A 14580-nucleotide genomic window follows, 5' to 3' on the forward strand; every position below is an offset into this window, starting at 1 on the left:
CTGGAAACACTTTCTCGTCTGTCAGCTTGTACAGCAGTCCTGCCGGGAGGCCTCCTTACCCTCATACAGGTTTTCCGTTTCTTCCGCCTTTTTCTACACAAGAAACCAATAGATCAGTGCCAGTTTCTGAACCTGTTCTTTCAACCTACAACACTGCCAAAGCTGCAGCCCCCTCATACGGCCTGATAACTGATTTGCCTGTACCTGTCCCCACTTCAGAGGTAAGTACACAGTCATGCACAGGGCAGCCTATGATCTTCATGTTAAAGTCCAGAGCTGGGCAGACAAGGTGTTTAAAGGGAATATATTGCCAGAAAAATGTTGATGTTTTTATTTTTCTAAATTTCTGAAAAAACATGAACTTTCAGTCCTGTAGATAGTGCTTATCCTATTATCATTAGAGGCAGGATTACAGTAATCGGTAACACCTATAAATGGATAACATGGGATCCACCATTGACATTAGGTGATGGTCACAGTTCACCTCCTCCCCCTCTCTGCACAGTTCACAGGGCTCTAGAGTTCTAGAACACTCTTCCATAGAAGTCAATGATCATCTCCAGACTACAGGTGCCTATGGTCCATGTGGCTGCTGTACCACAAGGCATACCTCTGAATGCTGTACATAATCATGTACAGAAGATAGAATAATATATTTTAAATAGAGTCTGTCAGCAGTTTTAGCCATACTAAACTGCTGACATCACCAGATGAGGACCAGAAAGAGCAGTACAAACATCCCTTGTGTGCAGATTTTATTATTAGGAGTAGTGTGAATATGAACTTTTATTTCACCAGATTCTGCTCCTGCAAGTGCCCTGAAGAGGTTGCTTCACTGTGAATTGCCACTTCACAGTCCCTCCTCTCTCTGAGTGACGTCTGTAGCATCCAACCAGGAGACCAGCTGTTCCATAGAGCAGGGGGGATGTGAAGCTCTCAGTGAATCTCCGCCTCCTGGGCGTTTGCAGAAGAAGAATCCTAGCAGAATAAAAGTTCATATTAATACTACTCCTTATGATAAAAGTTCTGCAAAAGGTATGTTTGTACTGCTCTCCTCAGCCCCTGCCTATCTCTGTCAGTAGATTTACATGGGCAAAACTGCTGACAGAATCCCTTTAATTATTAAAAAATAATGTAATGTAATTGGATGAAAACATCCGGTGTCGGGGGGTAGCAGCCAATGGCAGGTGGGGACAGGGACAAGCCTCCCTAGCATCGCCTGCCATTGGCTGCTCCCTTCAACGACACCGGATGTTTTCATCCATGTACAGGGAGAAGCAGCGGTGCAGGGACCAGGAGCTGCGCAGGGAGCCGGTTAAGTATATTACCTGTGTGGGGCCCGGCACATGGAGGGGCTGTTGAAGACATTGGATGACCCCTTTAAGCATTCCAATTGTATATGTTTCTATTACTCTAGCAACCAGCCAGTAACTATATATTTCTTAGGTGGGTATGAATGGCTTTACATACAAGATGCCTGATCTCCCGGATACATTTCCTGAGCTGTCAGATTTGAGGTATCGATTTTTCTAGAACATATAACTATACATACTTACACGCATATTTATATACACAATATATATCTATATGTTTGTTTATTCCAACTACACCGGGATGCTAGTCTGAGGGAGGGGTTAATCCCTGAAATGTGTTAGGTTAAGGCTACTTTCACACTTGCGGCAGCGTGATCCGGCAAATCGTATGCCAATTGATGGCATTTGTAAGACTGATCAGGATCCTGATCAGTCTTAAAAATGCCTGATCAGTCAGAAAAATGCATTGAAATACTGGCTCCGTCTTTCCGGTGTCATCCTGCAAAACGGATCTGGCATTTTTTTTTTTCACCTTTTTAAAAAAAAATAAAAAAATGCCATTCAGGCAAGTCTTCAGTTTTTTTGGCTAGAGACAAAACCGTAGCATGCTGCAGTTTTATCTTTTACCTGATCAGTCAAAATGACTGAACTGAACTGAAGACATCCTGAAGACATCCTGAACGGATTGCTCTCCATTCAGAATGCATAGGGATGAAACTGATCAGTTATTTTCCGGCATTGAGCCCTTTTGAGGGAACTCTATGCCGGAAAAGAAAAACGCAAGTGTGAAAGTACCCTAATTTGGAATAAAGAATCAATCTTATAAATGTCTTTGGTGCCCGTGTATCCAGCATCTCTTTTTTGGAGTTATACTTCAATTATCCTTCTCCTATGGATGCCCAGTGTGCATTACGCCTGTCTTGTGAGTTACCCTCTCTGGTATGTGGCCTGCAGGTCATTTGACACAGAACAATGGCAATTTGTGTATGTTGACGAACTATTCCTAACTCACTGCATTACAAGGAATATAGAAAAAAAAATTCTCATCAACTGACAAACAAACAGAACACTTACCGGACGGTCTCCATTTTCAGCTGCAGTTCTGCCGATTCCTGGTCTTCTCTTCTGCATCTCCGCCCAGGAATCAGTCGATCTGCAGATGAAAAGGAGGTCACCATGTAAGTATTTTGTTCATTTCCCAGTTTATATATTTTATTTTTTATTTTTTTTAACTTATTTTTGTTTTTGTAACTCTTGGACAACCTCCCCCCTTTTATGCTGATCAGACATTACATTAATGTTGGCTGAACCCACCAATTTAGATGGGATTGGTCAACAGTCTAATGTGTATGGCAGCCCAACTATCTCCGGGCTGCTTATGTCAGGGGATGAATGATCAGTCAATTTGGATTTCGTATTACCTGATCCCCTGTTTGAATGGGGTGTAAGTAGCTGCTGGGGGTTACTTCCCCACAGAAATAATGTTGCCTGGCTGGTAGACCACACATTCAGCTGACCACTTCCATGGATCTGTCTCCTGCTTTATATGCTAACGTATACACATAGCAGCCAGTATATACCACATCTGTATATAACATAACGGCATGCTATAAAGAAGCAAGCGTGCAGAAGTACAGTAACTTCATGTCAATGAGTGATTCTCATCTCTTCTTCTTTATGTTTCAGCGTCTCACAACTCACTGATATGATGGAGCAAGAGGATGTTCTTCTGGAGCTTTTTGTAAATCTCCCACAATTAAAGCAGATTATATCTGATAAAGAAGACCTTGTGAAAAATATTGAGGAGCTGGCAAGTAAGAGCCAGAGGATAGTGGTTCAGAATTATGGTAAAATTCTTTGAGGTTTTGACATGAAATGTTTTTTTTTATTCTCTCTAGAAAAGAATCTTCAAATGGAGCCAATTCTAGAGTCCAAACGACAAGCGTTGTTGGATAAGGTAGGTCACCGGACGGGGCTGACATGACGGGTGCAGAGTTTTATTGTTTCTGTTATTTAGCTATGGGTTACTTCTCTTACAGTACGAGCTTCTGACACAAATGAAGGCCACATTTGAAAAGAAGATGCAAAGACAGCATGAGCTGAGCGAGGTAATGCGACCGACAGTGGACTACAGAAAAGATGGTGTCATGTCCTGAATTTCTTTGTGTCTGCTTTTCCAGAAATTCTACTAGTTTCCAGTTACCTCTTTGTCACCCCGATTTTGGACTATATATAGAAATACATGAGTAGTCCTCCAGATATGTGTGCAGTATTTTTCTATTCCCTCTGTTCCTCCGCTGTCAGCACTCAGCTCAGTCCGGACAATGTATTTCAATGCGGCTCTGAGTGCTGATGGCACTGGGAACGGGGGCAGTAGGAAAATAAAAAATATATAGTGAGCTGGACTCCATATCTGCAGTATTACTTGTGTATAACTCTAGATAATCGTCCAAAATTGGGGTCACATATTCACTTTAGTACTACATTTCACTTGTAGCAACCACAGCAAGGGGCATGAGTTGGCTGGAGAAGTGTTTGTGATGAGACAAGCCCCTTAAAGGGGATTGTTCACCTTTTGGTGGTGTTTAGGTAAACCTCCCCTCCTGGCCAGACCTGTCAAGGGAAACATACTTACCTGCTCCCCACCTTTTGGATCCAAGCTCCTTCACTCCCCCCGCTGCCTTGCTTAGGTGCTTCACTGTCAACTGTCAACATCTGCTTTGATGCTGCTGCAGCCAGTGACTGCTTGCAGCAGTGACATTCCCTCCTTGTGTCACGCCAATTGGTCATGTGATTAGGGTTGCACCGGGTATCGAATTATCTATACCCAATCGATACTTACGATTCGATACCGGGATTTGCCTTTTACCGATTTACTGCGTGCTATGTTCCCTCAGCAGCACAGGGGAGAAGGAGGGAGTCTCTCACTGTGCCGCTGCTGCCGCTGCCACCAATGAGAAGACAGAGGGTAAGAGGAGGGGAGGGGCTGTGGCCACTGCGCCACCAATAAAGATAAGTCGCCCATTAATTCAAATACAGGAGGCGGGTGCCGGCTGCAGAATCATATAGCAGGCACCCGACCTCTATGACAAGGCGCTGAGATCCGCGGCAGTTAAGTGTCGCGTATCGAGGCACCTTGTCATAGAGGTCGGGTGCCGGCTATATGATTCTGCAGCCGGCACCCGCTTTTTGTATTTGAATTAATGGTTGAGTTATCTTCATTGGTGTCTCAGTGCACCCCCCAGTATTAAAGTCATTGGTGACAGTGGCCACAGGGTCCCCTCCTCCTCATTGGTGGCAGTGGCAGTTCCGATCGGAACCCCAGCAGTGTAATCGCAGCGCTCCGATCGGTTACCATGGCAGCCAGGACACTACTGAAGCCCTAGCTGCCATGGGCCTATTTACCCTAATAGATTACTATTAGGGTGAATAGGACAAGGGTTTTAGCCCCTAAGGGGGCTAATAGTTAGTAAATAAAAAGTTTTAAAAAAACAAAACAAACACCAAAGTATTAAGTTTAAATCCCCCCTTTCCCAATTTTACATATAAAATATATAAACAATAAATAAATAAACATATTACTTATTGTCGCATCCGAAAAGTCCAAACTATTATTTGTTTGGTAAAATCTGAAAAAATATCTCCTATGCGGTGAATGCCGTAACAGAAAAAAAAACGCGCAATTCGCCATTTTTTTTATCGCCTTGTCCCCCCAAAAAATAGGATCAGCCTGTTCAATTATGGGCCGGATGTTCCATAAAATGCGGAATGCACGCAGCTTTTAAACTTAATATTTTCTTTTAAACTATAAACACATTTTTATAGAATTTGGCTAGTATTATACCATTGAAAATTAAATGCAGAATAGTGCTCATCTGTAGCAGGCAGCACAGATAATCTACAGGTAGATAGGTAGGTAGTCCATAGTTATTTTACTGCTGCTGTGAGAGGAAGATGTTATATGCAATCTGGTTATTATTATTACTAGTACATTAGTAGAATAGGGATAACAATATGACAGCTCTAGCGTTCTTTTGATAGGGCTAAATAAAGATGTCTATTGAAGAGCACTGCATTTATCAGTGTAATGTGTGTTACCCTAATTGAGCCATTAGTCCCCTTCTCTCTTTGGTCACAGTGAATGGTCTGAGAGAGAAAGTCACGTGAGGCTGTTTGCTGTGCAAAAAATCCAAACAAAGGAGGAAGTTAAATATTTAAAAAGCAGAATATATGGAGTGACTCCAAAAATAAACCCAAAAAACATTTATAATAATTACTTAAAGAGGACCTTTCACTACAATAAAAAATCTAAACTAAGCATACAGACATGGAGAGCAGGAATCTCCCTGCACTTACTATTATCCCTGGGCGCCGCTCCGTTCTCCCGGTATAGGCTCCGGTATCTTCCGATTTTCGGCTCAACTGGGTGGAGCCTGCCGGCGTCTCCTTCTCCCAGGCTGGAGTGCTGGCCAATCGCAGCACTCAGCTCATAGCCTGAGAGAAAAAAACAACTCATTGCCTGAGAGAAGGAGACGCCGGCAGGCTCCTCCCAGTTGAGCCGAAAATCGGAAGATACCGGAGCCTATACCGGGAGAACGGAGCAGCGCCCAGGGATAATAGTAAGTGCAGGGAGATCCCTGGGCACCGCTCTCCATGTCTGTATGCTTAGTAGTGAAAGGTCCTCTTTAAAGTATTCACATATGGGTTGTTAAAAAAATAAAATTGATGGAAGTATCCCTTTAACCCGTTCCGGACCTGCGCCATACATGTACGGTGCAGGAGGCAGAGAGTTGTGAACCCCACCATATGTAAAAAAAAAAAAGTTTTATCAAAATTAAAAAAAAAAAAGTATCAAGTGCAAAAAAGATATGACAATTCCCCTCATTATTTACTATAGAAAAACCTAATTGGTATCACTATGTCCATAATGACCTGCTCTATAAAATATCCCATGAGCTACCCCGTCAGGTCAACGCTGTAAAATAAGTAAATGAATAAAAACAATGCCTTTTTTTTTTTTTTCTTCGTCACCTCGCTTCCAAAAACCGTAGTACCAAGTGATCAAAAATGTGCCACAAAATGCTACTAATACAGATTTCACCTCATCCTGCAAAAAACAAGCCCTCTCAAGACTATTGACAGAAACATAAAAAAACACCCCTATTTTGCTTTGATTCCTGTGGAATACATCCTAAAGGCTTAACAAAGTTTGTAAAATCAGTTTTGAATAACTTGAGGGATATAGGGGGTCATTTACTAACCAGAAATACGCCTATATTAAGCGTCTTTCTGGCGCAGATTGTGGCGTAAAGGTCCTTTGCGCCATAGTTTGCGACTTTTCCCCGCTCACGCCAGGTCTACAAAAGTGGAAGGGGGCGGGCCGGCAGGCCCACTCATTTACCATTTTCTACGCATGGTTTAGGCATTTAGAAGTGTTAGAGGATCTGTCCAAGTTATGTAAAGGCCAGTGTCAGCTATAGTGGATATGTAAAACGCTGGTCTTAATAAATCACCCCCATAGTTTCTAAAATATGGTCATTTATAAGTGAAAACTAAAAAAACAAAAAGATAAAAGAGCGAGCCAAAAGATAAAAATGTCACATCATTTTATTAATACAAAATGACAAATATTTATAAATTGTATGCCAAATATAAACAACAAAAAAATATATATAAAAAAGATCGCTTTAACACCCATTAATAAATCTAGAAGGCTATAGTGATATAATATTAAAAAATAACCAAATATGAATAATAGCATGTATGAAAGTGGTCACTAAATGCCCTTGATAGAATCGCATATATCGCTATATTAGATGATATATATTCATGTCATTTAGATATAGAATATACATGAAGAGTATCCCTAATAAGTCCACCTCGGCGTGCGTTTCACCTACTGGCTTCGTCATACGGACAAAAAATATGTTTGTGTCCATGAGTCCTTATATGTTAGTTTAAGCAGTGGAAATATAATTGTACTACAGGTAGATCTATGTAACAAGTACAAGATGTAATAAAAGACCTTCTATATACTTGCGGCGAAATGGGATTTGTAGCAGAGGATTATACCGTACATTATTGTGCAGGAGATGTGGATGAATGTTACATGTGAAGAGAACACGTGTGCAGTTACTGAATATTCTCTCTCTTTCAGCAACATCTTATTTGCTATAGGAAACCAGAGCATTCATGTTGACCACAGGCACCATGAAATCCCAACCCGTTCCCTGGTTAGGGAGGGTTCACATCACGTTTTATGCCTCCGTTTGACATATACGTTAGGAGAGAAACAAATGCAAAAACGCAGCACACCACGTTCTTGTATACTGCAGAGTCCAGTAAAAATATTTTTTTTTTTACAATTGAACTCTATGGTGAACGGAATTCTACTGTATGGCATCAGTCTGAGGCATCCATTTAACATATACGTTTTTTTGTATACATTAAACGGATGGGAAGAACGTGATGTGAACCCAGCATTTTACTCTGAAATTCTGCAGCGTTTCCTAGAGAACGTAGTCATAGAAGGGGCTTTACTCCAGCTTCTCAACTAGACAGGGAGAAGCTGGAAGGAAGCCGCCCCTGACTCCTCTCCCTGTGTCCAGCTCAGTTTTATATGATTTTTTCTCTGAAATTCCACAGCGTAACCAGGGAGCCTGTCAGTAATTCATGCTGGGCAGCGTGAAGCTGCTGACCGCTTCCCTTTTATGGGGTATAAATGCTAATTGTGAAGATACCGTCATAACAACCAACCAGAGCTTGCCCTTCATTTTTCAGGAGTAAAAGCTGTACTCTGACTGGCTTCTATGGGCATCAAGGTCGGCTTTTTTTATTGAGCTCCATTTAATGGGGGATCTCTTTCCATAGTGTAGCATGCAGCAGTCTCTCAGACAGGTGGAAGCTGTCATTTCTTTACTGGTAACGGGAAGTTGTCTGATCAGAATGACAGGGATAGCAGCAGATTTGAGATGTTCTTTTTATTTCGCACATACATATTCCATGTGGATTCACTCCTCGTAGAAGTAGTAACTGAAGCCACGTGCTATGGATTAGACCGCGCTGAGCTGTAATGTCTTGCATCTTGCCTCCGTACAGAGCTGCAGTCTGAGCGCTCTTCAGGCCCGGTTAAAAGTTGCGGCTCATGAAGCTGAAGAGGAGTCTGATGATATTGCAGAAAATTTCCTAGAGGGAAAAACTGAAATTGATGATTTCTTAACTCTCTTCATGGAGAAGAGAACGGTAGGTGTCGTCATATGGGGTTAAAGGGGCTGTCCACTTTGTACAGAATGGTTGTAAACATTGACATTTGATTGATACAGCTATTAATGACTTTCATGGTACTTCGTCTTTGACAGTGAAGGTCCCCAGCTACCCTGCTACCACAACGTACACAGAAAAGACTGATATCCATCCACAGGACACAAGCTAGTCTAATGGCTTGTCCATGTGACCACTTACTCAGTCTCTTTCTGTCTCCCTCCACTTTGGCACAGACCCTGGATGGTAACTGGATGCGCAGATATAGGGGAGTCTTCTGTCTTTCTTGGTGCATGCACAGTATGAGGCCAATTACCATTCAACATCTGCATAAAAGTGGAAGGAGCCAGGGACAGCCCAATATCAGGAAAGCTGGGGGCCTACACCGTCATATCTGGGGTAAAATATAAATTAATTCATCATTCATAATTGTATGAATAAAATTTACTATTTTTGGCCTTTTTGGAAATGTACCGATAAAATGATCAATCCCTGTAATGGTGGTGAGCATTATACAGGGGAAATGCCGAATAGCAAGTATTTATTATTGCAATGACTGCCTTTAAAGGCTATGTACACCTTTTGGGGGCAATTTTTTATTAGTGCATTGTACTCAGTTTGAGCTAAAGCCATTTATTAAATTGGTTAAATTTATTAGAAATATAGAGACCTTTTTTCTGTGCAGGGCTGAGATGCTCTCGTAGCAGCCTCTGAATGTTCTCTCTGCTCCATCAGCCAGCTCATCTGAGGGACTCCTTATCTCTGCTCTCTGGCATTAGAAATGCTCATTACAGCTCAGTTCTTATCTTGACCTCTTAGTAATGTAGAGATAAGGTTTATTAGATGACCACAGCTAGAAAAACTGTTAACCCTTTGTGACAGAATGGCACAATCATTTTAATAAAGACCAATTAAAAAAATGATTATTAGCCCAAAATGAGTAAAATGCAATCCCAAAAAAATTACCTCCGGTGGTGTACATAGTCTTCAAAACCAGATTTGATGGAATCAGTTTGCATGCCATTACCCTTCAGATACATAGGCAGAATGTAGGTTGCTGTCTACATCTGCTGATATTCTGTGTGTGGACCTTTAATGTACATTGAAAAGAGGTGAAATGACAGCTTCTATTGTTTTCTATGTTGTGCTGTTCCTGGGAAGGTTAAGCTAGCCATGTCACAATAATGTCTGACAAAGATAATGTCTCATAGATCTAATTAACTGTCTGGACCTGAAATGTGACCACCATTTTCCTGAATCGGAGATACCTCAAGTGCATTAATAAATTCCAAGATCAGAGGAAAAAGCACCTCCCAGGGCAGGGTTTATATTGGTTTTAAGGCTAAATGCACACGATCAGGATTGCGTGCGGATTTTCTGCGCGGATTTGCGTGATGGAAATCCGCACCATAGGTCATGCGCATTGTATTCTATGAGAATTTGAAATTCTCATGCACACAATGCAGATTTTTTCTGTGCAAATTTTGTCCTAAGGTGTGGATTTTAAAATCCGCAAAATGTCTATTTATTTTACTTTTCCTGTCCAGATTTTCTCCATTCACTTCAATGGGGACAGTAAAATCTGCATGCAAATCCGTACCAATTAATCCCTGCAAACATCTGCCGATTTCAGCGTGGATTGTCTGCGTGTAAATCCTGAACGTGTGCATTCACCCTCATACATGCCTGTCATATTGTGCTCAGTCACAAAGTCCACCTATGCGTATACAAGTGCTCTCCATTGTATCTTATCATTGGTCCACTCACATGATTGCTTTGTCTCCTCTCTGCTTCAGTGCTGTCACAGTAGAAGAGCCAAAGAAGAGAAGCTGCAACAGTCCATATCCCTGCACAGCCAGTACCATGCACCGCTATAGGTATGATGGCCCACTGCAGGCGTCACTATCAGTACCATACTATGTGCTGCTAGAAAGACAGGAATGTATTGAGCAGGGGAGCAGATCACCTCACATCCAATGGCATTCTAAGTATTTCTTATCAATAAAGTCATGCAAAACGTCACTTTGTAATATCAACCTGATTCCTATATCCAAAGAATATAATCTCCATGTTCACTAAACCTCCCAAATCTAATATGGCATACCGGTATATTAGTAGCTCTAGTGTGTTCTAGGGATTAAAGAGTTCATATATATATATATATATATATATATATATATATATATATATATGTACACAGTTAGGTCCATAAATATTGGGACAGCAACACAATTCTAACATTTTTGGCTCTATACACCACCACAATGGATTTGAAATGAAACAAACAAGATGTGCTTTACCTGCAGACTGTCAGTTTTCATTTGAGGGTATTTACATCCAAATGAGGTGAAAGGTGTAGGAATTACAACAGTTTGCATATGTGCCTTCCACTTTTTAAAGGACCAAAAGTAATGGGACAAAATAATAATCATAAATCAAACTTTCACTTTTTAATACTTGGTTGCAAATCCTTTGCAGTCAATTACAGCCTGAAGTCTGGAACGCATAGACATCACCAGACGCTGGGTTTCATCCCTGGTGATGCTCTGCCAGGCCTCTACTGCAACTGTCTTCAGTTCCTGCTTGTTCTTGGGGCATTTTCCCTTCAGTTTTATCTTCAGCAAGTGAAAGGCATGCTCAATCGGATTCAGGTCAGGTGATTGACTCGGCCATTGCATAACATTCCACTTCTTTCCCTTAAAAAAACTCTTTGGTTGCTTTTACAGTATGCTTTGGGTCATTGTCCATCTGTACTGTGAAGCGCCGTCCAATGAGTTCTGAAGCATTTGGCTAAATATGAGCAGATAATATTGCCCGAAACACTTCAGAATTCATCCTGCTGCTTTCGTCAGCAGTCTCATCATCAATAAATGCAAAGAGAACCAGTTCCATTGGCAGCCATACATGCCCACGCCATGACATTACCACCACAATGCTTCACTGATGAGGTGGTATGCTTAGGATCATGAGCAGTTCCTTTCCTTCTCCATACTCTTCTCTTCCCATCACTCTGGTCTCATCTGTCCATAGGATGTTGTTCCAGAACTGTAAAGGCTTTTTTAGATGTCGTTTGGCAAACTCTTATCTGGCCTTCCTGTTTTTGAGGCTCACCAATGTTTTACATCTTGTGGTGAACCCTCTGTATTCACTCTGGTGAAGTCTTCTCTTGATTGTTGACTTTGACACACATACACTTACCTCCTGGAGCGTGTTCTTGATCTGTCCAACTGTTGTGAAGGGTGTTTTCTTCACCAGGGAAAGAATTCTTCGGTCATCCACCATAGTTGTTTTCCGTGGTCTTCCGGGTCTTTTGGTGTTGGTGAGCTCACCGGTGCGTTCCTTCTTTTTAAAAATGTTCCAAACAGTTGTTTTGGCCACGCCTAATGTTTTTGCTATCTCTCTGATGGGTTTGTTTTGTTTTTTCAGCCTAATGATGGCTTGCTTCACTGATAATGACAGCTCTTTGGATATCATCTTGAGCGTTAACAGATTTCAAATGCAAATAGAACACTTGAAATGAACTCTGGACCTTTTATCTGCTCATTGTAATTGGGATAATGAGGGAATAACACACACCTTGCCATGGAACAGCTGAGAAGCCAATTGTCCCATTACTTTTGGTTCCTTAACAAGTGGGAGGCACATATACAAACTGTTGTAATTCCTACACCGTTCACCTGATTTGGATGTAAATACCCTCAAATTAAAGCTGACAGTCTGCAGTTAAAGCACATCTTGTTCGTTTCATTTCAAATCCATTGTGGTGGTGTATAGAGCCAAAAATGTTACAATTGTGTTGATGTCCCAATATTTATGTACCTGACTGTATATTGCAAAACAAGAGGCCCTGAGATTGCCGAACAGAAGGGGCAGTAAAATGCCACATATGCCTCTTCTCGGACTTTCTGCAGACATGAACCATCACATACTGCACCTCTTTGCAACTTGAATTCTAAGAAACAGGAAGTTCACCATTTCTTAGGAGTCCAGGGTGGTGCTCACTTTGACAGCTTGGTTGACACTTCTGGGGTTGCTCTTGCAACCACTAGTCCAGTTTAAAGCAGCATACAGATCCATCAATGTTAACTTTTATGGCTGTAGTTTCTCTTCAAGGATACATTTACATGTGACATTTTTGCAATGGAAAAATCCATTCCATGGGACTGAATGGGTTGTGTCTCCTCATGTGCATGGCTTTCTGATGAATAGGCAATCATCGCAATTTCTGCAATAAATCTGCCACATGTGAGCAGAGCTTTATGTTGACCATAAAAGATAGCTATCTTTCTAACGCTCGTTTGGCCAACGATCTTCCCCTGTTGACTTGGCCAAGTATGCACGTTTTCAACAAGAAGAGGAGAAGAAGCAGATGAAGGGCACTCAACCTCCACAAGAATATAAAGACTGGGAAGTTGAGATCTAACATGTCCATCCTTATCTCACTAAACATCATCCATAAGGGGAAAGTCAGAGGCTGATGTTTAGTGAGATAAGGATGGTCAGCCTGTGGTGCTGATATCGGGTGGTTCGGCCAAGTGACGTCTGTATGGACAACTTAACATCAACAACATTTCTGGAATACTTGCCTACTAATTCCCAATTACTTTGCTTTTCTTTAGGTTACTTGAAAGGTTGATGGAAGAAGACGTTGATGGTTGAATCCCAGGAAGCACATTTTTTTGTATTTCTGCTTGAATGGTAGTAATGATTGTATTCTCTTCTATTGGTAGATGATCGGTAAGCTCTGGTTTTGTACAATTTAACTACCGTTGTTCATTTCACAAACTCTGTATCTGCTGTAAGGATACTTCTAATATATTTTTTATGTTCTGTTACCCATATTGGAATGATTTCTATTAAATACTTAATTTCTGTGAATTGAGCCTTTTATTCAGTAAAGCGAACAGTGTTATTTCCCATGAAGGACCCGTTGTTGTCATTTCATGCTTCTATGGCTACAGCGCCATCCAGGAACACTAAGCTGTACCATATGATGTAGATACAGGGAGCACAAGCTTTAGTAATAAACCCGGTGCTGCCTCCTTTTACTGAATCTCTGCCCAGAGCTGAATTATTTATTAAATGCCTTTAACAAGAACTGCCTCTTCATGATTAAAGGGATTCTTGTTATAAGGGTCTCTTGTCAATAAGTCAATCAAAGAGTGTCCCCCAGCAGTCCACTGGAATCTGTAGAGAAACCTTGCGGTAAGTGTTCAGTTTGCCCACAGCGCCACCACAGGGGAAATGAAGTATTACACAGTGTCCATTTAGATCAACGGATTGCATGTGTAATATAGGACAAGTCTTCCAGAGCCAGAGATGCTCTTTGTAACTACTCTCAACTGTGGCCAAAAGGTAACCCCCCTCTGTTAACTCCGAATTCCCTAGTATGGTAAATGAGAAAATGGGTTTCCAAAAGTAGACACAAATATTTCAAATAACTATAATTTCTACCATTAAAAATCTTGACAACTTCATATAAAAGGTATATACACCCATAACTGCTATATAACTATCAGACAGAGCAATAATGAGCGAGAGCACATCTGCTGCTGGGAGTTCTGGGAGCACTGGTGGTCATGCTGGGACCCCTTTGTCCAGTAGTTTGCCACAAATAATGAACATACTTGGCAAACAGTGTTGATCAAAGCCATATCTTAAGTTGAGTAATATTCAATAACAAAGAAACTGTAGGAGAACAGAAGGAACACAAAATGAAAGATATCATTGTTAAGAAGAGGGTTTAGGTCCCACGGTCCTCCACGCCAAATGGTCATAAGAATAGGAATGGGGCAGGAGAAAGAAGGGTCATCCTCATATGCTCATAGAGACAAAAAGTACCTCAGATTAGCGGAATACGTTTTGCAGAGTGCTGTTGAATTTGGTTTGCAGAGTGCTGTTGCATTGTATATTTTTTTTCTTCGTGCAATGGGATGTACTGACTGACCCCCTTTTTCTTGCAGTTGTACTCAGCTGGAGGTGTGGCTGCCTCCTGTTGGTCACTCCT

At 41.4% G+C, this 14580-nt stretch overlaps 1 protein-coding gene across 1 annotated transcript in view; it reads left to right on the plus strand.

Moving 5' to 3' along the window:
- Positions 1 to 13451, plus strand: part of VPS37A (VPS37A subunit of ESCRT-I) — a 38077-nt gene extending 24626 nt beyond the window's left edge. The window contains exons 5-12 of the mRNA XM_044299584.1: positions 26 to 221; positions 1447 to 1517; positions 3000 to 3127; positions 3212 to 3270; positions 3353 to 3421; positions 8412 to 8555; positions 10370 to 10450; positions 13193 to 13451. Coding sequence (XP_044155519.1) covers positions 26 to 221; positions 1447 to 1517; positions 3000 to 3127; positions 3212 to 3270; positions 3353 to 3421; positions 8412 to 8555; positions 10370 to 10450 — 748 coding nt within the window. The 3' untranslated portion in view covers positions 13193 to 13451. The remainder of the gene's footprint in view (positions 1 to 25; positions 222 to 1446; positions 1518 to 2999; positions 3128 to 3211; positions 3271 to 3352; positions 3422 to 8411; positions 8556 to 10369; positions 10451 to 13192) is intronic.
- Positions 13452 to 14580: the final 1129 nt, after the last annotated feature.

This window comes from Bufo gargarizans, chromosome 1, assembly GCF_014858855.1.
Source record: "Bufo gargarizans isolate SCDJY-AF-19 chromosome 1, ASM1485885v1, whole genome shotgun sequence".
NCBI lineage: Eukaryota > Metazoa > Chordata > Amphibia > Anura > Bufonidae > Bufo > Bufo gargarizans.